This window comes from Uranotaenia lowii, chromosome 2 (genome assembly GCF_029784155.1).
Source record: "Uranotaenia lowii strain MFRU-FL chromosome 2, ASM2978415v1, whole genome shotgun sequence".
Lineage (NCBI taxonomy): Eukaryota > Metazoa > Arthropoda > Insecta > Diptera > Culicidae > Uranotaenia > Uranotaenia lowii.
Genome location: NC_073692.1, coordinates 56,720,651 through 56,747,733, shown reverse-complemented (window position 1 = coordinate 56,747,733; position 27,083 = coordinate 56,720,651). Strand labels below are relative to the sequence as shown.

At 33.8% G+C, this 27,083-nt stretch overlaps 1 protein-coding gene across 1 annotated transcript; it reads left to right on the top strand.

Moving 5' to 3' along the window:
- The first annotated feature begins 396 nt into the window (after window positions 1-396).
- On the top strand, window positions 397-27,083 carry LOC129748223 (uncharacterized). Its single transcript, XM_055742747.1, has 6 exons — window positions 397-1,113; window positions 1,312-1,523; window positions 14,041-14,285; window positions 14,749-14,967; window positions 22,493-23,039; window positions 26,473-27,083. Exons 1-6 carry the CDS (start codon window positions 437-439, stop codon window positions 27,063-27,065), a joined length of 2,493 nt encoding a protein of 830 aa, XP_055598722.1. The 5' UTR covers window positions 397-436; the 3' UTR covers window positions 27,066-27,083.

Below are 27,083 nucleotides of genomic sequence, written 5' to 3'. Positions count from 1 at the left end.
TCATTTTTGTCATTTTTGTCGATTTTGTCATTTTTGAAAATTTTGGTTTTTTCGCCATGATAATTATTTGCATTCCCAAGCTATCCAACGCTTAGTTGAAATAAGGGTGCCTAATCCGGATTGCACAAAACACCCTTTCTTAAAAAAAGGCACTTCAAATCAAATCCAGTTAAAATGCCGCTATGCTAAAATTTAAAAATTCAAGAAATAGATAGAAAAATACATTTCATTGAAGAAATATGTATGCACTCAATTGTTCTTCCAAAGTCGATACTCTTCCGAACAGTTGGAACAGAAAAAAAATGCGTTTTGCATTGAGCGAGCCGCTAATTGAATTACAGAATTCCAATAATCCCAGTAGAAAGAAAACAGAAAGTGGCCATCGGGACAGTAGTATTTTGCCCAGCTCGGCCATCGCAAGAGCTGCCGGTGCAGAATGAATCCCTCGGAAGTCGGCAATCCTTCTCGTTTTTCTTCAAGTGTTCGTTCTCATTCGTATGGCAGGGACAGCCCTAACAACTGTGAGCCCTTGAATGCATCATCATCAACGGCAATCTACCAAAAGCAGCAGCAGAATCAGCAAAGGCAGACGCAATCCTGCGAGTCGGACGATAGTGACGATGGAGCAGAAAATGTTCCGGATTTGGAGCGCTACGTGCGGCTCAGCGAAGAACATGTGGAGGCGGTTGTGATTTTGAAAAATGAATTCCGCGGGGAGGAACCAACCGGAACCGGAGGCAGCATGGATGCTCTGCTGCTGAAGAACAACAATGGCAAACTGACGTTCAATTTGACACCGGCAAAATTGGGGAACATGACCGGATTCGAGCTGGTCTGCGATACGCGAAAATCGAGCTCCGCGGGAAGCATCTGTCTGGTCGATGGCAAGGGCGTGGTTCGCAAATCGAGCCTCCGCAGGAATTCTTTGTACAACAATCAGTTTGACCTGGAGAGGCAATTGCTAATGGACCAGCCAAAGCCGCTGCCGGAAGTGACCGGAATGTATGATATCCCGAAAAGAATTCTGATGCCAATGTTCAGCGAGGACCAGGATTTCATGGATCTGAACAAGTTTTACGACAAAAAATCGCAGCTCAAGTTCGATGAAATACTGTACGTGGCTGATCCTTCGTTTTTTGACATGTGCTGTAGATAATTGGATAACTATCCTTTGTAGTGATTTTTTTTAAATATTTTTACTTCAGTTTAAATTTTGTTATTGCTTAGTTGATTTTTTTTTTCTAAATTCCTTAAATTCAAATAGTGTTTAAAGTTTTTAACTTTTTTGAGTTCTTCTAACTCCTCTTTCAGCACAATGTACGACCAGTTTCCGACGGATTTTCTACCGGGCAAGTACAAATGTGCCGTCTGCAAAAAGCTGTGTCACGATCCGCGTGTTCTGGATTGCTTGCATACTTTTTGCAAGCGCTGCCTGATTGAGCTGGACGCCGCGTCTCACAGCGGAAGCAATCTGTTCTGGCGCCGGATCAACCAGGAGTGCGGCGGAAGCTACGAATGGGATTGTAAGTTTTCCTTTCCTCAACTGGGTATTAGGTTATTTATTCGTTTCCGCGTAATCCTTGAGTTTGTAAGGTTTCATTAGGAAAGTTTTGCAGTGAGTTAATTACACAAGCAAGGATTGCAGAATGCATGTGATGTTGTTTAAAGTCTTCAGTTCTATAGAATAATCACATACATATCAAGATAGGTTGGGATTGCTTTGTCACAATGCCTAATTAAAGCTTTTTTTTCCACTAATATGTGTTCTGAGCCTACTTGGTTGAATAATTCTGCTGAATCAAAGCAATCTAAAGATTCCCTTTAACTCAACCACGACAAAAGAAAAGTTCAGATACCGGTATTTCGACAAAAACTAAACTATCTTGTTCTTGAAAAAGATAGTAAGTTGCTATCAGAATACCAGTAAATTGCGAACTGTTCTTTTACCGTGGGTGAATTAAAGGGAATTTTTCGATTGCTTTGACTCAGTTTTTTTGCTTCATATATGGCCGGGATTCGACCAGACCGAACTGAACGCCAAGTTGAAATAAATTGAGTTATCTATTGTAACGGAGGCAAATCATTTTTAACAACCTACCCTATGAAAATCAGGACTTTTTTTATTTTTTTAAGATTTTATTGAAAAAAATCAATATTGATGATAATGAAGCTCTCTTGGCTTAAAACGTCCTTTTGCAGATTGTCAGCATTTGAATAAAATTATGTTCATCCAGACCGAACTGAGTTCCCTGAATCTTATTTTTCAAACTTTCTATTGGAAAAGTAGAATTTTTAATGGTTAGAGAAGTTCACTTCTATTGCGTACTATCGTTTAGAACTCAACCAGTAAGTTAAAATCTTATATATTTCTCATTCAGAATGTGAGATATTTGTATGGGTTGGTTTACTTTGGCTCAACGAAAAAAAAAAATTTTTCAAGCATCAGCCATACTCGGTAGGTGCTGCTCGTAAAGCGTCTATTAGAAGGCTCCTACGTTTTGAACAAATTGCCCAATCAAATGATATGCATGGCGGTTTTTTTTGAGCATTTTGATTCGACCAGAGGGAACTGTGTGCAAACATATAGTTATTAAAATCCAATTTCTACTAAATGTGATATCAGAAATCAATCAGTATAGCCTTAATTCCTCGATAAGAGACTAAATTTGTTGGATAACTGGTAAAATAAGAAATCTTTTGAAATGGAACTAATTGGTGAGGCTGCGAACTTTGAACTCAATTATCTCGAAATCAATCGCGACCATATAGTTAGAATCACAATTTCAATTACGTCTCGTTCTTTAGTTAATCTTCGTGAAATCTAAAGCAGAAAATTCATATCATATGTTTTAACAAAATTAAAAATAATATGTTCATAACTTCTCAAGTTTTTTAAGTCAGCTGGACGTAATTAACTAAATAAACAATAACTACAATAAGCTTAATTTGGGATAAAATCTTATTTTCAAATAAGTTTATTCAACCCTTTACTATGATTTTTTTTAAGTCATTGGTCTTCGATTCTAAAAATTTAAAAATGAATTGTTCTTAGTGTGTGTATTAGACTGCCCCAATTTTGTATGGGAAATTCAAAACCTGAGAAATGTTATGCGCTGCAGGCTAAAGTTAATCCTAGGCCTAGTACAAGATCTCATGCCAAATTTGGGACAGATCGGATTACGGGAAGGGGTCGCTCAACAAGCCTAAAGTTTGTATGGGATTTTGAGACATTTTGTTCGGGAGAAACATGAAAGACCAGTTTTTCATCAATAACTTTGGTTCCCGTCGGCCGTTTCTTTCAAAAACGGGTTTTCTTGCTTTGAAAATTTGTGGGAGAGATTTAGATGTCATTTGTTCTTAATAAAATATTTGTTGATTTTGTAATGTTCTTGTGCTCACTGAGGAGCACAGACAGGTTTGTTTTGGAATTGTAAGTTTTATATCAGCACCAAATTGCTCTCAGTTTATTTTTTCCATCTGATCATGATATTCCACCTATTTTTCTTCAAATATGAATACTTTAATAACAATGTCTTAACGATTAAATTAGCAAATATGTATTTTTTGTTCCGTAAAATAATACTTTAAAATTTGTACTCATTTTTTCATAGTTATTGAAAACGAAATAGTGCCATTCTTATCTTTTTTCTTCACAATTCTGTGGTTCACCTGACAATCAAATCGAATGACTTTGAAGGAGAAAGAGAAAACTTGTTGGATAGGGCAGATGATTGAGTTGAAATGTTAATATTAAAAATATTATGCCGTGAGAAGCAAATGACAACATGAAGACACTCATTCGGATTCACACTGAACGCTTAAAGCAATTTTTACTTGTATAATTGCCAATTGGATGATTTTTTATAACGCTTGCTCGATAATAGGATGTTTTTAATCTAAGGCCATGTCGTGGGATTTTTTATAATCGATTTTTTTTTGACGAATGAAGTGATTTCAAAAAGTTTCATTAGCAAGCGTCTGTTAGATGAATTTGAAAATTTACTATTAAATAAAAACAAAATGTATAAATCAATTCATTTATTTTCCGAGTTATATTTTATGAAAGTTATCATACTTTAACCCTTCATTTCATGATTTTTTATTTTTCCTTAAAAATAAGGTTTTACAGTTGGATCGTTGAGTACATCGAGAAAAAAAAAATTAAAATAGAATACGATTTTTCACTTTTTCCATACATTAATTGTTGCAAATTTGTTACTTTATGAAACGAAGGGTTAAGTCGTCCTAACACGTCAAAGAATTTGGAAATCGAATATTTAAAAAATGATAGGAGAAACGGATCCTCATTTCCTTCCCACTAAACCGAATCAAATAAAATCTTTAATTTAATAGAATTTTGTTAAAAAATCAACTGTGTTTAGTTATGGTAACATATAGAACGAATTCCAAAGATTAATTCAAGGAAGGAAAATGAAATATTCATTTTGAAACATAAGATTAGAAATTATTTTGGAAGAGTTATTTGCTGATGAATATTGTGCGTCATAATAAAAAAATCTACATGAATCATCGTTAAGATTAGTGTCTTTTCTTATTACATCATTAGTTTTCATACATAACGTGCTATGCTTTTATCGTTTATTATTAGTTAGCTTGATCGAAAAGCTTTACTTTAAAAAGAGCCGTGTTAGAAAACGAAAAAAATTTAAAAAATGACAACAAATCAGGCTTTCAGTTTGAGCAGGTAATACTTTATCGCACTTGTCAAAAGTGTTTCCTGATCATATCCTTCATCCCACACTCCCAAAACAATTTTTTTTTGCTAGGATGCAGAGTAGACTGCCCCAAATTTGTATGGGAAATTTGAAACCTATGAAATGTTATACGCTGCAGGCTGAAATTGGTCCTGGGCCTAGTACAAGATCTCATGCCAAATTTGGGCCAGAACGGATCACGGGAAGGGGTCGCTCAACGAGCCTGAAATTTGTATGGGATTTTGATACATTTTGTTCGAGAGAAACATGAAAAACCCGTTTTTCGTCAATAACTTTTGTCTCCCTCGACCGATTTCTTTTAAAAACGGGTTTTCTTAAAGCCTAAATTATGAAAAATATTTCATCTGAAGGTTGCATTTCAATTAAAGTTGAGATAAAAAAGTTATTAAGCTTCAAAAATTGGTTAACTTTTTTAAGGGTGATATTCATCACTTTTTTAATGAGGCGAATAAAGTCCGACCAGAACACTCAATGTGAAATGCATGCCGTTTCGTCAAGTAATGACTGATTCGAACCATTGTTGTTGCGCTCGATTGCACTTTTTAATGTTTCTCTAATATTTGAATTTGGATGATATTCACTTGATAGTTCGGAAAGAAGTAAGGGCGGAAAATGCTTGACAATTTAAATAAATTGCATAACCACAGGGGCTTAGGAACATGACTGGACGATTTGTGATGTCAATAAAAAAAAACAGTTTTTCATCAATAACTTTGGTTCCCGTCGGTCGATTTCTTCCAAAAACGATTTTTCTTAAAGCCTAAGTTATGAAAAATATTTCATCCAAAGACTGCATTTCGATAAGAGTTTAGAAAAAAAGTTATGAGGATTCAAAAATAGGCTAACTTTCTACGGTGGTATTCATTACTGTTAATGAGGCGTCAATATGTTCGACCGGCCCAACTCATCAACAGTGATAAATACCATCCTTTAAGAAAAACCGTTTTTGAAAGAAATCGGCCAATGGTAACCAAAGTTATTGATGAAAAACAGGTTTTTCATGTTTCTTCCGAGCAAAATGTCTCAAAATGCCATACAAACTTCAGTCTCGTTGAGCGACCCCTTGCCGTAATTCGATCTGTCCCAAATTTGGCATGAGATCTTGTACTAGGACTAGAATCAATTTTAACCTAAAGCGCATAATATTGCACAGGTTTTAAATTTCCCACACAAATTTGGGGCAGTCTATTGTATATATATCCGCCTTTGGGCGGGGTTTATGGTTCATTTTTTCTACCTAACTCAGAATCTTTTTTTTCTCAAAAAATCTATTCAGAATTGTTGTTATTCTCAGAACCAACCGCCAACATTTTTTTTTAGATCGAAAAACACATGGACCAACGCTTTATGATGCCAATCAAATGATAATTTTTCGAAAAAAGGTCCTTTTATATTTTTCTCACGTTTTTATTATATTAGCTGTAGCTTTCTTTTGATACAGAATGAAGGTTAATATTGTTAATTGATTTCAACAAAGTGTTTTATTCGGTTTAGAGTGAATTGTGTTTAACTTTGAAATTTCTTTTTTTAATGTACGCATTACGTTTCAAAGAAATTTATTTGAAAACTCTGTTACCGTGCATGCTTCGAAAAGAAGCAATTGCTACGATGTTGTGTATAATTTGAACTTTGTTAATTACTCTATGAATACAAAAAAGATTTTGAATAACTTCATGTGTCAATCTCATTAGTTTTTGTAATAAAAAAAACACTCTAAACATCTTTTAATCAAAATTTATCTTTTAATTGGCATCACAAATCGTCCAGTCATGTTCCTAAGCCCCTGTGGTTATGCAATTTATTTAAATTGTCAAGCATTTTCCGCCCTTACTTCTTTCCGAACTATCAAGTGAATATCATCCAAACTCAAATATTAAAAAAAAAATAAAAAAATAGTAATCGAGCGCAACAACAATGGTTCAAATCAGTCATTATTTGACGAAACGGCATGCATTTCACATTGAGTGTTCTGGTCGGACTTTATTCGCCTCATTAACAAAGTGATGAATATCACCCTTAAAAAAGTTAACCAATTTTTGAAGCTTAATAACTTTTTTATCTCAACTTTAATTGAAATGCAACCTTCAGATGAAATATTTTTCATAATTTAGGCTTTAAGAAAACCCGTTTTTGAAAGAAATCGGTCGAGGGAGACAAAAGTTATTGACGAAAAACGGGTTTTTCATGTTTCTCTCGAACAAAATGTCTCAAAATCCCATACAAACTTCAGGCTCGTTGAGCGACCCCTTCCCGTGGTCCGATCTGGCCCAAATTTGGCATGAGATCTTGTACTAGGCCCAGGACCAATTTTAGCCTGCAGCGTATAACTTTTTCAAAAGTCGGGTTATTTGGGGCAGTCTAATGCAGAGGTAACCTCGGTCCTAAAGCACAAATTTGATTCTTTCATCCCTTTCTATATTTTTTCCTACCTATCAATTGACTACTAGGACGTGGCCGGCGCCGTTATTGATGGTTTAAGAGAGAGTATCAGTTTTGTGCATTGAGAGTGAGTCGCTAATCCCAAGCATCATTCTTTTGACCTTTGCACAAAATTGGTAGCCTCGGTCAATCACGGAGTAGCAACCATTGGCGATGCGGAATTCTTTCTGCTGAGCCACGCCTGCGATCATGGTGCTCGAAATGCATTTATTTAAAAAAAAAACAATTAACAAAGTTCATATCATCAAATTACCATCAGAATCAGTAAAAACCATTTCAATGAACTCCATTTTGTAAAAAAATAACAGAGCATTTCGGGTTCAATGATTCAGGTGGATGTGAGTAGTCAATCAAGCTAAGCTAATAACTTTGGTTCCCGTCGGCCGTTTCTTTCAAAAACGGGTTTTCTTAAAGTCCAAACTATGAAAAATATTTCATCCGAAGACTGCATGTCGATGAGAGTTAAGATAAAAAAGTTATTAGGCTTCAAAAATGGGCTAATTTTTTAAGAATGGTATTCATCACTGTTAAGGAGTCGGGGCGGTCGAACATAACGACGCCTCATTAACAGTGATGAATACCACCGTAAAAAAAGTTAGCCCATTTTTGAAGCCTTATAACTTTTTATTTTAACTCTTATCGATAAATAATTGCTTTATTGGATTGAGCGTCATGTTAAAAATTGTAATAGAGGCCCCCTCTTCCACTCCTGTCACCCTACTCGAAAGATGGTGGGGCCTTAAATATTTTTCAAAATATTTTTTTCCCAAATACTCTTCCACGCAAAATTTCGTACCATTTGCTTGCACGGTTTTCGAGTTATGCAATCAATTGTCTTTTGTTTTGAAGGACCCTTCTCCCCTTCCTGTGAGAGGGAGGGGTCTCAAATCATTTAAGAAACCTTCCCCGGCCTCCAATACTCCACATTACCAAGTTTTACGCAAATCAGTTCAGTAGTTTTCGAGACATACAGAGATGGGAAACAGACAGATAGACATAAATCCATTTTTAATATATAAAATGATGTAACAGTGTCCTACTCGGAATTTCCGGGAACATAAAAAACGGAAACTCCGGAATCCTGGGAAACCAGGCCCGTGCGATGGACCCGTCCATGGGGGAGGTTTTCGAAATTCAAATTTAGCTAAAAATTATAACATTACCAAAACATAAATAAAAGAAAAGGAATGGGATTTCTATCACTGTTTCTCACTCATGATTACAACAGAAACAAAAAAAAAATTTTGACTGTTAAAAAAAAAACAAAATTTTCAAAACATATCACACTTAAAGCTTCAAATTTTCGGGAAATCATTAATAATTTTTATCAAAATGATGTTCTGATTGATTGTTTATTCGGAACTAGGATTTTTTTTCAAAAGAATTTCATAGCAATTATGAGATCAACGTTTCCAAAACACAGAGTTTAAAACAAATCTGAATTCTTAAATAAATGTCCAATCCATTCCGAAACTAATATTAATTAGTTTAAGGAAAATGATAATAATTATGATGATGGTTATGATAATAATTTTTTTCGGATGTTTTTCAACATCGATTTTCTCTTATCTAGTCCCTGAAATTTCATCTAAGTTGGATTCATTTCTCTACAAAAAAAAGTTTCGCTGACTGAATGTTTGAGTCAAGACCCATATCTGGGTCGCAATTTAAAAATATAAATATAATTATTAACTTTAATTCATCTTAATTTAAATTTATTTTTTTTCATTTTCAATTGAAAAATTGATTGAAAAATTCCGTTCTAGTATTTTGAATTTTCACATAAAATATTTAATCGCGATATAACAAGTGAATTTTCGATTACTGAAAAAATCCATTTTGAACTTTGGATAATTTATTCAATGGTTGACGGTTAAATTAAATTTGATAAAAAAAATATTATAATTTCAAAGTGCCAATGTTAGAAGTCAGAGAAAAAACTTTTTATAAAAAAAAACCGCAGTTATTAAATAAAATGGCTAGAAAAATTCATTCAAAATATAACTACTAAAAAAATAAAAATGGGTAACTTCGCGAATGATAAAAAATGATAAAAAAATTAAAAATAAGGAGTTTCAAGGATTTGTTGAAATTATTAAAAGCACTAAGCATATAAAAAGTTAGTAAACATACACATTAAAATAAAGTTTTAAAGTTGCTGAATCATTTTTCAAACTTTTTAAGATTAATTTATAAATAACGATCGATTAATAAAACATGTTTTTTTATTTAAAAAAATCAATGAAAAGATTTAAATTTTTAATCGTAGGTTTTAAAGTTTAAAATTACAAGCTCTGAGTACTTTATCACTTGCGATTGAAATATTTGGTCCTGAAAAATAACAGAAGGTTAAAACTATGAATTTCTTATTAAAATTCAGATTTAAGGGCTTATGTGTCAAGAACACAAAAATTCAGAATTAAAAACAAAGACAGATTAAAAATATTTCTAAAATTTAAATAGTTTGACTATAAAATTCGATAAGTTTATTGGAAATTTGAAAAAAACTGTACTTTAAAATTCAGTAATTTTATTTGAAAATTAAAACAAAATATGAACATGAACAATATAGTATTTTTTTAATTTCAGAAGGTTTTTTTTAAATAAAAACGTGTCACCTTAACCATTTATAGAATTTAATGGATAACTTAATGCAACAGCATTTTGGTGCTTATTTTCTTTAATGATTTGGTAGACTTGAGCGTCCTGAACTCGAATCTTTTGCCAAATTTGGACGTACACATTGAGTTTTGGTGATAAGGAAATTTAAAAAGTATCAGTTTTAAGTGAAATAAATAATTGATTACTGATTGACTAAAAAACCTTCATTTATAACAAAATATGATTCTGATTCTTTTTATCATACTTCATCCAATTAAGGAATAATATTATGATGAAAATGATGTATGATCTAAGTTAAATTCAACAGAATAAAAAATTGGAAAGATATCATTACAAACATTTTTTTATAGTTAAATTCAACAGAATAAAAAATTGGATAGATATCATTACAAACATTTTTTTATATTACTGCAGAAAATGTAATAAACTTGAATTGTTTTAACATATTTGTTTGAACCTGCAAAAAGATTACATACATATATGCATTAAAAATATCAAAAATTCAGTGTGGTTTAAAATTTCTTGAAAATTTTATAAATGTGGAAAATTAAAAAACATAGAACTTCCATAACTTTTCTCGCAGAACTCAAAATAACTAGAAGCCTTGAGGAAAGTTGATAATTATTTTAAAACTTTTATTTTTAATCATAATTTGAGTTTTTGTTAAAAAAAAACGTGCAGAAATATCTCAAATACCTTTTACTTATTTTCAAAAGTCATTCCAATAACAAAATCTGATAGAAATATTGCAAGATCAAGTAATTTTTCGTTACTACAGTGGAAATTTTTCTTGGAAAAAATCTTCTTAGGAGAAGGAGGGGGGGGAGAGGGTTGTGTCTAACCTTAAAACCTACCTGTTCACACGGCTTTGTGGGAAACGCTTAAAAATCCCGGGAGTTCGCGGAGCCAATAAAAAGTGCTAAATTACTACTAATTTACAGGATCAAAATTCGAAAAATGTATCAGATTGAGCAAAGCAAATGATTGTTCTAACTGGATATATATATATGTATGTATGTTGGTAATCCACCATGGGTGCACGGATTCACCGCAGTTTCTGCCAAAGTATGGGTTCACATACATTCCTTAGATTATTAGGTTCGACAAATCTCCAATGCAGCGCGCCACCATACCCGGACCCCATGGCTTCGTATGAACTGTTATGTGGTGAATGTATTGCGTGTGTTGATGTTGGTATATTTTGGAAGAACGAATCAATCAGGTGGGCTAGTTTACTTACAGGTATTCCGGCATCCGTGTATATACCTGGCCAGCTGGCAACTGATTGAACATTCCAATTATATAGTCAGTTATATAATGAAACACATCTTACCTGTCGGCCCGCTTATGGGATTCGAACCCAAAAGTTTTTCTTGCCGATACTGGGAATCGAACCCAGTACGCCTGGCGTACCAATACCAGACTCGCGCCAGCCTATCCACTAGACCACATCGGCGCTCTGATTGTTCTAACTGGATATATGGCTTAGAATTGATTTTTTTCTCCTGAAAACTGGTTGATACATTGAAAGAGTTTTTATCCAAAACATAGTGTAAAAGTTAAAAACGACTTAGAATCTATAAAACCCAACAGTTCCAATAAGAAAACGCTACGAAATTAATCTGAATGTTCTTCAACTCTCATCATTTAGAACTTCCGCTTTGCAAAATATAGACAGTAGAAAAATTATCGGGAAAAATAACATTTTTTAAAACAAAAGGATATACAAGATTTGATGAATAACCCTAAAGTCTAGCTAAGCAATTTCTATCGAGAGTGAAAAATCGATCTCAATTATTTCAAATCTTATCAGCAATAATCAGACATGTTTGTCGGTTAAAGTACTTGGTTTTTGGATCATGGGTTTTTTAATTGCTAATTGAATTTTTGTGGTACCTACTAAACAAATTGAAATGATAAGCAATATTAATTATTACCTAGAAATTTAAAAAACCATATAGATAAGTTTTCATATGCAGTAGAGTGGTTAAATCTTAATTTTCCATTTTTTCCGCGGTCTCGAGAATTCCCGGGAAAAGAATCGTCAGATTTCCCGATTACCGGGAACACTAAAATCGATGGGAAATGGACACTCTAATTAAGATTGCCAGAATCTGGGCATTATTTTTGATATTGTCTAAATAACACAAAATATCGAAACATATAAACATTTAACATAATATAGTTGAAATCCAAAATTTATCGTTCCTTTGCATATCCTGATCTTGATTGAAAAATTTCGAATTCCATGATCGCAGGCGTGGCTCAGTAGAACAAGTTCCACATCGCCATTGCACACTGGTATAGAACATCAGTCTAGCGGAACTAAATTAATAGCGCCCAGGGATGAAAAAATAGACTTTCGATGTCTTCGACAACATTGCATAATTTCATAAGGCGCATACTTTGAAATAAAGTATAGAGTCAAGGGGTCCACCAATAGCAAGATAAAAATGCTAAACTTTTTGTTAAGCATTTTAGAGCTTTAGTTTCTTCTACAAAGTTGTTTATCTTAACAAAATACATAACTTTGCTGAACAAGTCAAAGTTCTACAATTTCATTCTAAGGAGTTAAAATGAAATTAAAAATAAAACCTTGAAAAACAGTTTTTTAAATCTGAAACGTTGTAGGTAAGGCAAATCCATTTTCAGTCTTCGAAACAAAGTTGAAAAAAGTTAAGATCTACAATCTTCTAGTACATTATGATGTGTTTTGAAATTGCTGAAGCGCTGTAGAAAGCATTTAGTGTAATATATTAACGATTTTCAAAGAAAAGTTTATCGAACTGCGCAAATTTTCGCACCATTAGTCAATGTGGATTTTATTTTTGGTATTAAGAGGAATCATTACCACATAAAACTAGCGTGGAACTCGGTGGAACTCGAAGCAATTTTAAGATTCAAAATCTAGTATTTTGTTCACAAATATCACTTTTTTAGACACTTTATTAGTTTCTTAGTTTATTTGATGCAATGAACTTGCAGAATTTGAGAATAAGAAATAATTAGATGATTTAACCGGTTTTCCGTTTCGAATTTATCAATAGAATCTGTTCTAGTACATCATTATATAAATGATATCTGTACCAACACGTGAAAGTGATTTAACTCCAAAAGTAAAGTAGCCTTCAGCTCTAGTAGCTGGTGGCAGGCCATTTTTTGCTCTATTTAACGAAAAAAACACTTTTGAGATAATAAATTTTCGTTGGATTACAAACTCAATTTGAGTAAAGGATCTATGACCATTTTGAAACCAGAGCTGCATCACCATTCATTGCATCAAATAAACTAAGAAACTAATAAAGTGTCTAAAAAAGTGATATTTGTGAACAAAATACTATATTTTGAATCTTAAAATTGCTTCGAGTTCCACCGAGTTCCACGCTAGTTTTATATGGTAATGATTCCTCTTAACACCAAACATAAAATCCACATTGGCTGATGGTGCGAAAATTTGCGCAGTTCGATAAACTTTTCTTTGAAAATCGTTAATATATTACACTAAATGCTTTCTACAGCGCTTCAGCAATTTCAAAACACATCATAATGTTGTAGAAGATTGTAGATCTTAACTTTTTTCAACTTTGTTTCGAAGACTGAAAATGGTTTCACCTTACCTACAACGTTTCAGATTTAAAAAACTGCATTTTCATGGTTTTATTTTTAATTTCATTTTAACTCCTTAGAATGAAATTGTAGAACTTTGACTTGTTCAGCAAAGTTATGTATTTTGTTAAGATAAACAACTTTGTAGAAGAAACCAAAGCTCTAAAATTCTTAACAAAAAAGTTAGCATTTTTATCTTGCTATTGGTGGACCCCTTGACTCTATATTGTATTTCAAAGTATGCGCCTTATGAAATTATGCAATGTTGTCGAAGACATCAAAAGTCTATCTTTTAATCCCTGGGCGCTATTAATTTAGTTCCGCTAGATTGATGTTCTATACCAGTGTGCAATGGTTGCTACTTCGTGATTGACCGAGGCCATAATTTGAAAAAAAATCCTTTATTGTAAAAACTGTCGTTATTTCCCTTTTTTTCTCAATGAAACTCTAAATTTTCGGATAATTTTTTATCCATTTAATGCTGTGCGGGGTTTTCTGCAGTTGAAATATTCAGAATTGGATGTAATAAAAATATCAAAGCTGAAAAATACGCACGAAATTGTAACATAAGACATCAACTCGCTTCTTTCAACGATACCACTTTCTTCATTCAACTTTCGCTTTTTCCTCATGACAGCAAATGACGAAAAAACTGACGAGGAAAAAGTTTTCACCGGTCCAGCTGCCAATTGCAATGCGAGTGCACACGATTCCTCACGTGCCAACGATTGTGTTGTGGGAGGAGAAGCCACTTCATCTACTACCGGTGCTGCTGCTGCTAATCAGGAGCTGTTCAGCGGCGAATCACGTTTCGATCAGATTAGAGCATCCTTTCAGAGCTTCCGGGAGAGAAACTGTTTGAAGTCGCCGTCCAAGGAAAAGGTATGTTTCCTATGAACGTGAGCTTCCTGGGGAAAAGTAAACGTTTTGCCGATTCCGAACCCCTAATAAGCGATAAATCTCCGCTATCTTATCTCTGTCATTAAGGTAGTCTAGGGAATTGAATCACATTTTCAATTTCAGGAGCTTTTTTAACAGTTGAGTAAAAAACGATGATTTAAAAAAAGACGTGTCCTCAGCTGAAACATATTTTTCAACCCATTAAGGATTATTAAAATTTTCCAATGAAATATCTTCATGATAAACTTAATTTATCTCTCCCATTGTAATTTTCAGAAAAATCGAAGGGGAGGGTGTCATAAGAAGAATTTCATATTATTTTCAGGCGCAATTCTTGCAATCTAGTTCTTATGCTAGTTCAAATTTGTGGAAAATTCGATGTTGTGGGCCTGAACTTGTTTTCAATTTTCAAATTGATTCCTTTTTTGTTTTCCTCCCTAACCAGTTCCACCTGAAAGAGCTCAGTCAACCGAAAGTTTTGCTAAGCAACGAGGAAAAACTTCTGGTGTGTCCAACGTGCCGAATGACGACGGAGCTGCCACTCGGGGGCATCAACCGATTGCCGCCGCACTTTGTGATGGCTCGCAAAATCGAGGACATCGTTTCGGCCTGCGGAAATCCACCGCCCAACATATTTTGCGAGCTTTGCAGCACCGAAGTGGCGGTACGTTTTGCGCTTTTTCACGGATGAGATGCTTGATTTTGTTCTGTTGCCGGTCAACTGAGTGCTGAAATAATTTTGCTCTCTTTTGCATATGTACACACACACACACACACACACACACCCGGAAAACTGTCCCACATGGCACGGCCTGGACATGATCTTGGCCAACGTTTTCCACAACTGACGCACAGTGGGGCAGGTCCTAAGGAAGGATTGGCCAAAACCTCTTTTTGTAAATTTCGATAAATTGTCATAAATTAATACTTTCCAGAAATTAGGCATTATGCTGATCTGAAATCTATTGAAAAAAACAGGCTATTCGATTGGTTATAAAATTTTATGTGTGGGAAAAGTTTGTGTATTACAAATTATCGAAAAAAAAAATAAACACCCTTAGAAAAACAATTGAAGCAAAATAAAACTTTTTTGGTGTTGATGTCTTTGCAGAGAAATTAAATTTATTATTAAAAGTTGAGGAATTTAAAATTACAGTAGCGTTGCGTATGCCAAAGTGATAAAAAATCAAAACTTTCACCTTTTTTTGACATCTGAAAACATGTTATCTATCGAAACCCCTCTCTAAATTTAATTGGACATCTTAATTCAAGACTTAAAAAATAGGAATTAAAAAAAGCCAATAGTTACCTTCTCATAAGCTATTAACGTGTTTATGCGATAAATTTTTCGAAAACTTTCATTGTATTAAGCGTGCGAAATGTTTGCACAAAAAACTTCCACTTTCTGCGGACCTCTGAAAAAAAGGTTTCCCGCAAAACTAGGATGGTCTAACTGGTTTTACCAAAACCGGCTAATCCGTTCATCATCTCATTTTCAAATTACCAGGACGGTATAAAAACCGGTATTTCCAAACTTTTATTACATACTTTGGCATTGTAAGAAAGGTTGATTGAATCAAATTGATATAGGGTTAGTTGATCTACTTTTAACCCGTTAAGCGGTCGTTTATATAAATCCATATTTTTTTCATACATGGATGGATGTTTTGTTGTTTTTAGAAAACCCATTTGTAGTTGATGGTCTTATCTGCAAATTTCAATGAGAATTTTCATTCATGGTTTTGCCATTTTTTATAAATTTATATAGATATTGATGGACAGTTCTTACTCTGAACCTACTGGTCCGGTTTTAGTACTTGACTTGTACCTTTGGTTGGACCTAGATCTAAAATGCCAGTAAAAAGTAAGATTTCTCTAAAAAAAATGAATGAATATTTCATTTTAAATTAAAAAATATCATGGACTAATATTAGGGATTTTTAACGATTCATATAAACACCATAATTATTGTTATAAATAACTCAAACTTTTTTCTGATAACCACATTTCTCAGCAGCGTAGTAGTTATGAGATATTTTTTGTTTACTTGTAGCTTATTTACCGAAATATGACAAAAAATGATGGTAATGTTCAATACAGGTTCTTAATTACGCCCTTAAATTTGCACCTTAATTGATCGGTTAGTATTTAAGAAAAGATGTTACCTATTTTCTGGGTTTTCCAATAATTTTCTGTTAATTTAAAAAAAAAAGATAGTATTGTTCATATTAATTAAAGCAATGGTAGTTTTTCTTTAGAATTGGGCTTGGCCTGTTGAATAATGTAATTTATTCTTAATCCCTCTGATTTCTCGAAACTTTCACTAATTGAGTGCTCTGTTTTACCTCTACAGAGAAAATACTTACGTTAAAATGTTGAAAATTTTATTAAAATTACTTTTAATGGCGAAAAGCGGTAAGATAGATGATACGTCTATATGTGGATAACCTTCTCCGGATGTAATTTAGAAAAAACTTCGATACTTGGCACAATTGATAAAACGAATTTTATTGTAACTAAAAACTGACTACTTTTATTTTAGTAAACCACGATGTTAGAGGAAACTTTTTATTATGGTTGGATGATTGGAACGGAAGAGAGTCTAACTTTTTTGCTCTCGGTTTCTTTTTGGTTTTACATTGGCATTTAGAGTTTTTCAATCCTAGATCAAAACATAACTGAACATAATTGAAGCACTTGAATTTCAAAGGTATTAGAACAGTTCAAATTGTGGAAAAATATAAAGTTAAGAATTAACAATAGGATAAAGGAAAACAAGAGTTCATTATTTGCATAAGAGTGTCTTGAATCTAAGCAAACGAAATGAGTTTTTTTTCCGATTTTCGGTATTAACTAGGTAGGATCTAGGTCCAAAGTACGATCAACCCTAGGCAGATGTATTATTTTTTAACCAATTATGTCAAAAGTACTTAAATTTTGTTCAATCAGCTTTAAAATCTAAGCTTTATAAACTTTTGTGCAAAGTTACTGTGCGATTTGATAATTGCCAAAATTTTTCGATGTAAGTTTTTATTATTAAAGCTACAGTAGTGTAGCAGTACCATAACATTAGTATTCATGCCATCTCTCTCTCTCTCTCTCTCTCTGCCGATATTTTTTCATGAAATTTTCACACATTTTAGTTCAGCTATCCAACCACAAAATTTGAAGACTATAGAGAATGGCTGTTAAAAAAGTACAGTTATAGGAAATTTGAGAATGCTTCGCTTCACAATAATCATTGCTTCTTTGGTTTCTTTGGATAATTTGGTGCCAATTATTAAAAAAATGAAAGCAAATTTAAAACAAAACATGATGTAAATAATTAAAAACTTCAATCCTGCTTTGTTTTAAACAGAAAACATTTCAACAGGGTCAGCATTAAAATTGCCAACATTAAAATTTTAAGGGGTTACTCCTCCTCATGAGGGTCAAAGACCAGTAGAAGAGGTGTACCACTCGATACCTACTGAAAAATTTCAATTCTGAATCCGATTCTACTATAAAATGATTTGTGGGAGGTGAACTATTCACACTAAACTAGAGTGTCCATTCCCGGGAATCCCGATCGGAAATTCCAGGGAATCAAAATATTTCGGGAATTCCTGAATGCCACGAAACGATCGAAAATTTCGGGAATCCACGATCCCAAAAATATTGATAAATAGGCACATACATAGGTATGCTACATATAAGCTTCTAAAACTAACACAACTCCTTCAATTCATACCTTTTTTCTCCCACGGTAGACTTTTTTTCCCAAAGCGACTTTTGAACCGTATGTTGTGCATCCGTGTTCCCTAAAAATCAAAATTCATACATATTAACCCAGTTTCTTTTCCAGATATTTTCACGACCATTATTAGAAAAATGGGTTACAATCAGTAAGAAAATATTTTGAAATATGGATAAGATTTTGAATTTCTTTCCCTAAATAAAATACAGTTGGCTTTGGTCGTCCGAAAACTCTGTATTAGTGAAAAACAACAAACGATTTCAAATAAAAAAAAACACAATGAAAATAATTGGAATAGTCCATTTTGCTCTACTCATCATTTAGAATTTACGATTCGGCCAAATTATTGACCAAAAAAATGACAATTATTGAAAAAATGGGCAGTTACCTGAGACTTAATGAGATAAAATGGATAACCATACAAATTCTATTGTTATTGAAATCTATCTCAATTTTATAATTTTTTTGCAGCAACAAGCAGTCAGTTTTGTAAGTTTATTTACTCATACAGATGCTTTATTCTATAAGTACAGTGATAAACTTTTCTTGAATTTTTGAGTACTGAGCTTGTAGTTAAACTATTATTGGTTTAGTTTGGTGGAAATATCTTTTTACCTTTAAAAGGAGAAATAGGTAAAATTACCATTAATATACATATGATTCGTTTCTTTTGATTTCATAGAGGGTTAAAATATCCTTTGTCAATTTTTCCTGGGATCCCGGGAATACTCGGGAAAAAGACGCTCAGGTTTCTCGATTCCAGGGTGTAGTATATAAAAATGAATATGTTAAAGATTTTGGAAACAAAGGAATTTATATATACATACATCGAGAAAGTTATTAATTTAAAAAAAGATTGTCAAGTTTTCATTGAAGGGAAGGCAAAAATGGCCTGGAAATGGACACTCTACTCTAAATTCAGTTTTTTAATGTTTAGTTCAAATATATTTTAAATCATTTACTTATTCCAAATATGTTAGCGATAGCAGGTTAATCATTTCTATTTCAAAAGAAATCAATTCAAGGCCAAAATTTGAAACTGATTAGCTTCAAATTTCAACATTTGAAATTTTGCATCCAAAATTAAATTTCTTGTTGTCGCTTATTTTAAATCTAAAATTCAAATCGTTTCGAAATCGCTTTGCAACTGCATTAAATTAAAGTTAGGGCAGAAATACTTACAAATCTACAAATTGAGAATGAAAAAAAATAATTTGAGAAAACCATTAAAGGGGTCAGCTCATTAACTTACGATCTTATTTGAGGTTCAGAGTTCAATTTTTATAGTGAGAAAAATCTCAGTGGAAATGTTGAAAAAAAAAAAACCAAAACAGAGATAAAATTTAGTTCGGAATGAAACTTCAGGGATATATTCCGAAATAGTGTTAGGGATTGCCTCGAAAAACACAGGTTGGAATAATAGGATGGAGTCAAAATATGATTACAATTCAGTCAACAGTTCTGATCAATAAATTACCCAATAATTTTAACCATAAAAATTCTGAATAAAATTGAAAAATTCTGAATCCTTATTAAATATTTAGTTTTAGAAAACAAGTTCTGTTTTTTAATTCTTTTTTTTATTATTGAATATTATATGAACACGATTTTTGAATCCAGCTGATTTTTTCATATCATATCGTTAAGAGTTAAAAAAAAACTAGATTTCTGAAATTCAGAAGTTATCAAACATTACAGAAAAACTTGTATCTTGTTGAGTAATTGATTCTTTTTATCAGGGTTATGGCTCTTCTGATTTCGTTTAGAAATGTATTGAATTTATTGAGTTTAAATTCCATATTAAACTTCAAGTTTCAATTTGTAATTAACACATTAGACTCGTCCTGAAACTCCAAGATTTGACATTGTATACCTCTAAAATTACTGGAACAATGTCTACAAAATTAGTATATTAGAATTACCAAAAATGTTGTGTTAAGTTTTGTAGTAGAAAGTTTGATTATGAAATTAATAACATATGAGTTGTGCTGTAAATTATCAAAGTCTAGCACATTTGCAACAAAAGACGGAAACTTTCGTATTTGGTCCACAATGTGTCAAAATAAAGACTGATATAGAAGGAACCAAAAAAAATTACACCACCCAAACTTTACTTTTACTTCTACCTTTGAAAATTCTATGAAAATATTCACGAAAAGCTAAGACGGATTGTTATCGAAATTCGATGATTCGATTGTTGAATAAATGAATAAAAAATTCATAATTTTCCAAAATGCTTTACATCGTTTAAAATTTTGTAATGTTAAATTTCCAAATCTTTAAGCACATATGTGTTACATTTTTCACACATAGATATGCCCCAGGAATCGGCATATTCTCAATGAGTTTTGTATGAATACATTTTCAAAAAGAACAATATGAATGGTTCTGGAGGCTATCAGGTTTTTCCAGAGAAATAATTTCATTCAATTCGGAAACTTCCGGGAATGAAACTATGATTCCCGGGAATCAGGGATTCCCGATTTTTTTTAAATTCCAGGGAATTTCCGACCGGGAAATCCCGGGATGGACAATCAAATTATGAGATTATTGGAAGTTCGACGGCTTGTAACTGAATTCGGGTGCTTCCAATACAATTTCTTCGGGGACCTTCAGTCAATTTTCGAAGTCTTTTATTTTGCATCATTACTTTCTTATGGACGCACCCTTAAAGCCCGAGAAAAAAACTCTCTTAAACCCCACCTTGAGTGTATATTTGGCACTCCTCGCTTAAAACCGCTATATCTCTTTTGTTTCTCTTCCGATTTTTACTAAATTTATAGCATTTGAAACCCCGTAACGTAACTCAACCATGTTTTTCAATGAATATTAATTGACATACTTCAATACTTCAGTTTTCCGTTATTCAAAGTCTTAGAAAAAGAATCCGAAAAAACCTGCTTCGGATAAAGACTGTTGATCAAAAAATTCACTTAGTGTCGAAGAATGCTCAAGTAAGAAGCTAGACGTAGCACATAAGTAATTTGATTTTTTTTAAGATCATGGCCACAAAAAATGTAAAAAAGTGGTGTATAAACCGTAGTTTTCAATCATGAACCGAAAATATTGTTAAGATCAAAACCGATAAGTTTTAAACGAAGAATTTAGAAGTTGACGTTATTTGGCACATTTTTTCATTTTTCGATGGTCAAAATACCAAACACAGAATTTTTGATGAATTTTCAAAGATATATGTTTTTTGAACTTTTTGTCCATTTGAAAAATTTTCAGCTTTTCTTGTACTTAAAATTCAACGTAGCACTGAATTTTGATTATATTAAGGCAAGATTTCCACAATAAATTGATATTCTTAGAAAGCCAATTTCATATCGATTCTAGTGGTGAGATTATATTAGCACTGCGATACTTTACAAAAATTTTATTCAAGCATCCCATAGCTGATTTACAATTTTTTCCGAAGCATATCTTTTTGAATTTGTTTTCTTAAACATTGAATAATTGAAAACTGAAATTTTGTATGTGAATATTGTCTGAAAAACATATTTGTGTTACGTTACGAGGTTTCCAAAACTATGAATTTGGTAAAAATCGGTTGGGAGTCTAGGAGACACTGGTTTTAGTCAGGAGTAAAAATTGACACTCCAGAGACTGTAACGGGAAAAAATATCATGGACGGATGAGGGTTAAAAACATTTTTGACAGAAAAAAAAATTGTAAAATTAAATTCGAACAAAACCACATATTACTGAAATTGGTGCTTTATGTGTTATGACATCACAAATATATCAAAAACTATAAATTTTCTTACATTTTCATTTAATTTTTCGTTCATTTTGTTGCAGCTAACTCCTTTTACTTAGTAGGGTGAAAATCGAATGTTCTTGAAAATTTAAAAATATCTGGTGAAACTTATAATTTATATGACTACGTCAATTTGTTGTCCCATCAACCTTAAAACTTTTGATGTACAAGCGGTATGATTATCTGTGCATATTAAGATTAAGAAGCCATCCTGTTATTTCCTGTTGAAATAATGTTTTTTGCTTAAGAAGTAAACAACTCACCGTGCTGTAGCAGCGCTTTGAAAACATGACGTGACGACTGAACGCAAAACCTGTTTTCATAGATTCCTGCGTCATTACGTCACGTTTGCTTTCTAGTTTTTCCATAACTTGTTGATTTACTTGATTGAAACAGTGTGAGAGAAGTTTGTGACAAAATTCATTTGCTGCAAATCTCTAGAACATAATTTTTTGATTAAATATAAGGGAGACGAGAAATTTGACTTCTGCAACTTTTTTTTTGGAAAAGCCATTTGTCAAAAACTCGTCATGTCAAGCTGGAATTTGTGTCATGATTTTGATAGTATGAACAATTTTTTTATGACTTCAAATGGGTTAGAATTGGATTGAGCATATATATGAGTTTTCGACCATCGATTTGCCCCACTGTGCGTCTGTACGGCGAAATCTACAATATCATCGTCAATCAGGCCACATCATCATGCTCGACGTGCTCGCTGAAATTGTGCAACTTTTGCAAAGAAGCCCACCAGCGGCAACGGAACACATCCAGCCACATCGTCCGGACGATCGGGGAACTGTTGCTGAAAAAATCCCGCCGCACCAATCCAACATCCGAGACACGCTCCATTAAGTGTCCCATGCATCCGGAGCATCAATTAAAATTATTCTGCACCACTTGCCATCAGGTGATATGCAACGAGTGCACGACGTTTATCCATCGGGACCATAAATCGACGTCGGCGGCCAAAGCCTGCAAAGTCTACTCCCGCTTCGTTAGGAATGCCATCGAGCAGACCAGACCCCTGGAAGATTTCGCCATGCAGTCCGTGGCCCGGCTCAATGACGTGTCGATCCGGATCAACAGCAAGTGCGAATCGGTCCAGCGGGACGTTGAGGCTTTCATTGATGAGTACATTTCCGCTCTCGAGGACCACCGGAAGGCACTCCTCAAACAGATTGCCGACATCCGGGAGGCCAAGATGGAGATGATTATCGCCCAGAAGGCGGATCTAGGTAAGTATACTCGTTCAGGTATTGTGTCTTTTGTTTGTGCAATCACGGGCAGGGGGCATAAGCAATTCATACTGATTGCATTTTGATTCAAACCAATCGAAATTGTGCTAATGTTATTCTTGCGCGCCATCCCGCTTTCGATAGCAGCAACATATTCGAGACATCCACTCAGTTCTAATTGATCTGTCGAGAGAATCATAACAGAAATGTGCTGTAGGGGTTGGAAAATCGGATCTTCTAGATTAACATGGACTGATTGAGAAATTTACGCCCCTTGGGAAGTTGAAAGCGGCGTTTTCGTTCTATTGTTAACCAAAGATATTGGTTTCCAAGTTGTTTTTGCCTGTTGTGTTTAGTGCTTCGGGAGTCAATCAAACAATTCAATAAGGAGCAATATGTTTTTATGAATTAATGTTGTTCTGAATCAATGCACAATGGGGAAAAAAGTGTACAAACCACGAAGAAATTCAATATCTTTCGTGCTACATGATCCAAATCTATGGAAATATACTTTCCTTTTGTGAAAATTTCCGGAGAATCAATTGGACATAGTTTCAAACGCCGCACAAGCTTACGAACGGAGATATAGTGCCTTTTTAACCCCTAATTCCCCTATATTTTGTAAACATTCCAGAAAAACACTGATTCGAACCAGAGAATTTTGAACGAAAACAGACCTATCGTGTGTAATTTTTTTTGAGGAATCGAATGAAGGCTGTTCTGGCCACCGCACGCTTCAGAAAATGGAGTTATGGCTGTTTTTACCCTCAATTCCCCTATATTTTTCGATTATTTCAGAAAAAAGCAAATTCGAACTTGAAAATTTTGGAACAAATGGGTTGTATCTTGTGTGATTTTTTCCGAGAAATCGAATGAATGCTGTTTGAGCCCCCGCACGTTTTGGAAAATGGAGTTATGGCTGTTTTACCCTAAATTCCCCTCAATTTTTCATATTGTTAAGAAAATGCATGTTCGGACTTGAAAATTTTGAATCTTTTGGGACGTATCTTGTGTGATTTTTTCCGAGGAATCCAATGGAGCCTGTTTGAGCCACCGCACGCTTTAGAAAATGGAGTTATGGTTGTTTTTACCCTCAATTCCCCTACAGTTTTCAATGGTTTCAGAAAAAATCATGTTCGGACTTGAAAATTTTGAACCAAATGGGTTGTATCTTATGTAATTTTTTAAAGGAATCCAACGAAGCCTATTTGAGCCACCGCACGGATTGGAAACAGAAGTTATGGCTGTTTTACCCTCAATTTACCTACATTTTTCAAATAGCTCAGAAAAAGCATGTTCGGACTCGAAAATTTTGAACCAAATGGAACGTATTATGTGTGATTTTTTTCGGGGAATGCAACGAAGCCTATTTGACACACCGCACACATCGGAAACAGGAGTTATGGCTGTTTTACCCTCAATTCCCTTTCATTTTTTCAAAAAGTTCAGAAAAACCATGATCGGACTTGAAAATTTTGAACTAAACGAGATTTATCTTATGCAATTTTTTCCGAGGAATCCAATGAAGCCTGTTTGAGCCACTGCACGCTTTGAAATAGTGAGTTATGGCTGTTTTTACCCTCGATTCCCCTACATTTTCCAATGATTTCAGAAAAATGTAGAGGAATTGAGGGTAAAAACAGCCATAACTCCTGTTACTTATCCGTGCGGTGGCTCAAATAGGCTTCATTGGATTCCTCGGAAAAAATCACACTGTTCTCAAGATTTAAGAAAACTTCTTATATCATGAACGTATGGAAACTTCCATGATTTGAAATATTGTAATGAAGAATGAGTTTTTTTTAAATCCTTTTGAAATTTTTTAGTAAGGATTGACAAAAAATGTAACACTTTCATTTTTGAACAACTTTTGAGCGGATCGATGAAAGTTGATGATATTTTCTGTGATACTGAATACTATGAAATGTTTATGTTTACATGTGCAAAATTATGTGGCGATTTGTCAAGTTGTTTTTGAGAGAGCGACTTATAAGTAAGTTTATTGACTAAAATGTTTGGGCAACATATGTGCCATCTAGACGAGCCGGCCCGAGGCTGAAAGTCTCTATAATAAAGAAAAAAAAAGTGCCATCTGTATTTCACACGTTGAACTTTCGTTTTCTAAATCAAGGCAATTTGTTGACGTTTTTCATTTCCTGGAGTTTGACCTTCAAAATAACTTAAACCTATCTATTTTATCGAAGCTATGACGAGTTTAGCAGATTGTCCACCTCCTGCAAGAATACAACATTATTAGTTTTTTATCACTTAATCACAGTTTTTGCTTAATGGCTGGAATCCAGATCCAAAGAAAAAAGAGTTTTATCATAAAGAATTTTTTTAAAGGGACATGAAGGAAAACAGTCGCTTTTGTAGGCCGTTTATTTTTCCAATCGTTATGTTCCACTTATCGATTTCCATCTCCCACAGATTGTTAGCCAAATTTATATATGATATATTTATTTTTAAATTTTTCCTCTCGTTCTTCTCCGGAACATTCCGGCAAGGCTTTTGAATGAAAAATTTCTGACAGGATAGGACAGGAATTAATCATTCTTACTTTTATTCAAATTTTAGCTCACTCTTAGATTCTCTAGGTCTTCTAGAACGATTTACAAAATGAATTTTGATAGCATAGTAGATTTTCAGCTGCTTTGAAGTCTCTCAATTAAATGTCCCTACGTTTTTCACGATCCTGCCCAAAAATTTCCCAAAATTTTTTTGCATATTTCAACGTTATTATACCAGGTTGGTTCACTGAAAATGTTATCAATTATCATCCATCTGTTCAAAAGTTATTCACAAATGAAAGTGTTGCATTTTTTCGAGTACAGCTCTTATTCAAACTTGTTTTAAAATAGCAAACAATCCCAAAATGAATAAGTATATGATTGTAGCCAATGCTCTTCAAATGTAATAATTTTTACATCTATTCACCAAAAATGATTTTAGAAAAAGATGATAAATGTTTTGTCTAATTTTGAATTTAATAATTGTCGTTTATGTTTTTTTTTGCATTTTTTCTTACTTTTGAGTTGAATACATTTATCCACACTTACTCCTTAAATAATACATCAACGTTTCAATAAAGTAGTCAAATTTGTCGTACACTGTACACTGCTTAAAGAGTTGTAGAAGAAATTGTGTGAAAAACCCTGCGCAAATAACATTTATGCACATCTGCATGCTTTTTTCATCAATTGATCGTGGGCTAATATCATAGGATAATAAATTACCATTCGTGCTTGAATAATCCAGTTTTTACAGCTTACTGCATAAATAACTGTTATGCAACAACATAAAATGTGAATACATTTTCCTCGGTAAATGAATTCTTCACAAAATGTATGAATGCTGATACAAAGTTGCTTTTCAAATGAATCATGAAGTTATTCCACTGATTTAAGTAAAAAAAAATTGTTCCATTTCACAGAACAACGGTCCCAGAACGCTCACGCGGCCGTCGACTTCGCCGAGGAAATAATCAGCGAGGGTAATGAGATAGAAAATCTTGTTTTCATCAGCATCTTGCTGCGACGCTTCGAGCAGTGTCTGAAATCGAACCGTATGCTCGACTTCAAAGTGACGGATAGCTTGGAATTCCTGCCGGAGGAACAGACGCCGAACTCCCGGGTTCAAAGTCGCATTCCTCTGTATGGAGTCATCACTACGCAGAAGGCAGACCCAAAGCGCTGCACCCTGGAGAATGGAACCGATCTGGCCCAGCAAGGATTGAAAGTGCACCGGAAAGTGGACCTGTCGCTTGTCACCAAAGATTACGATGACCGGACGATGGCTCACGGTGGCTTGATTGTGCAAACGGATTTGCGCTATCGGGATGAGGACAATCGAACCGTTCCTGTCACAGTGACCGACAATCAAAACGGAACCTATCGGCTGGCGTTTGTTCCGGAACGGGCAGGTGTTATGCATCTGATGGTATCCGTTGATGGGAAAGTTATTGAGGTGAGTTCCGTAGCCATTGGCCCAAGGCGGTTAATTGCGAAACATATGTCAGGTTTATGATGTGTCGAGACTTACGAG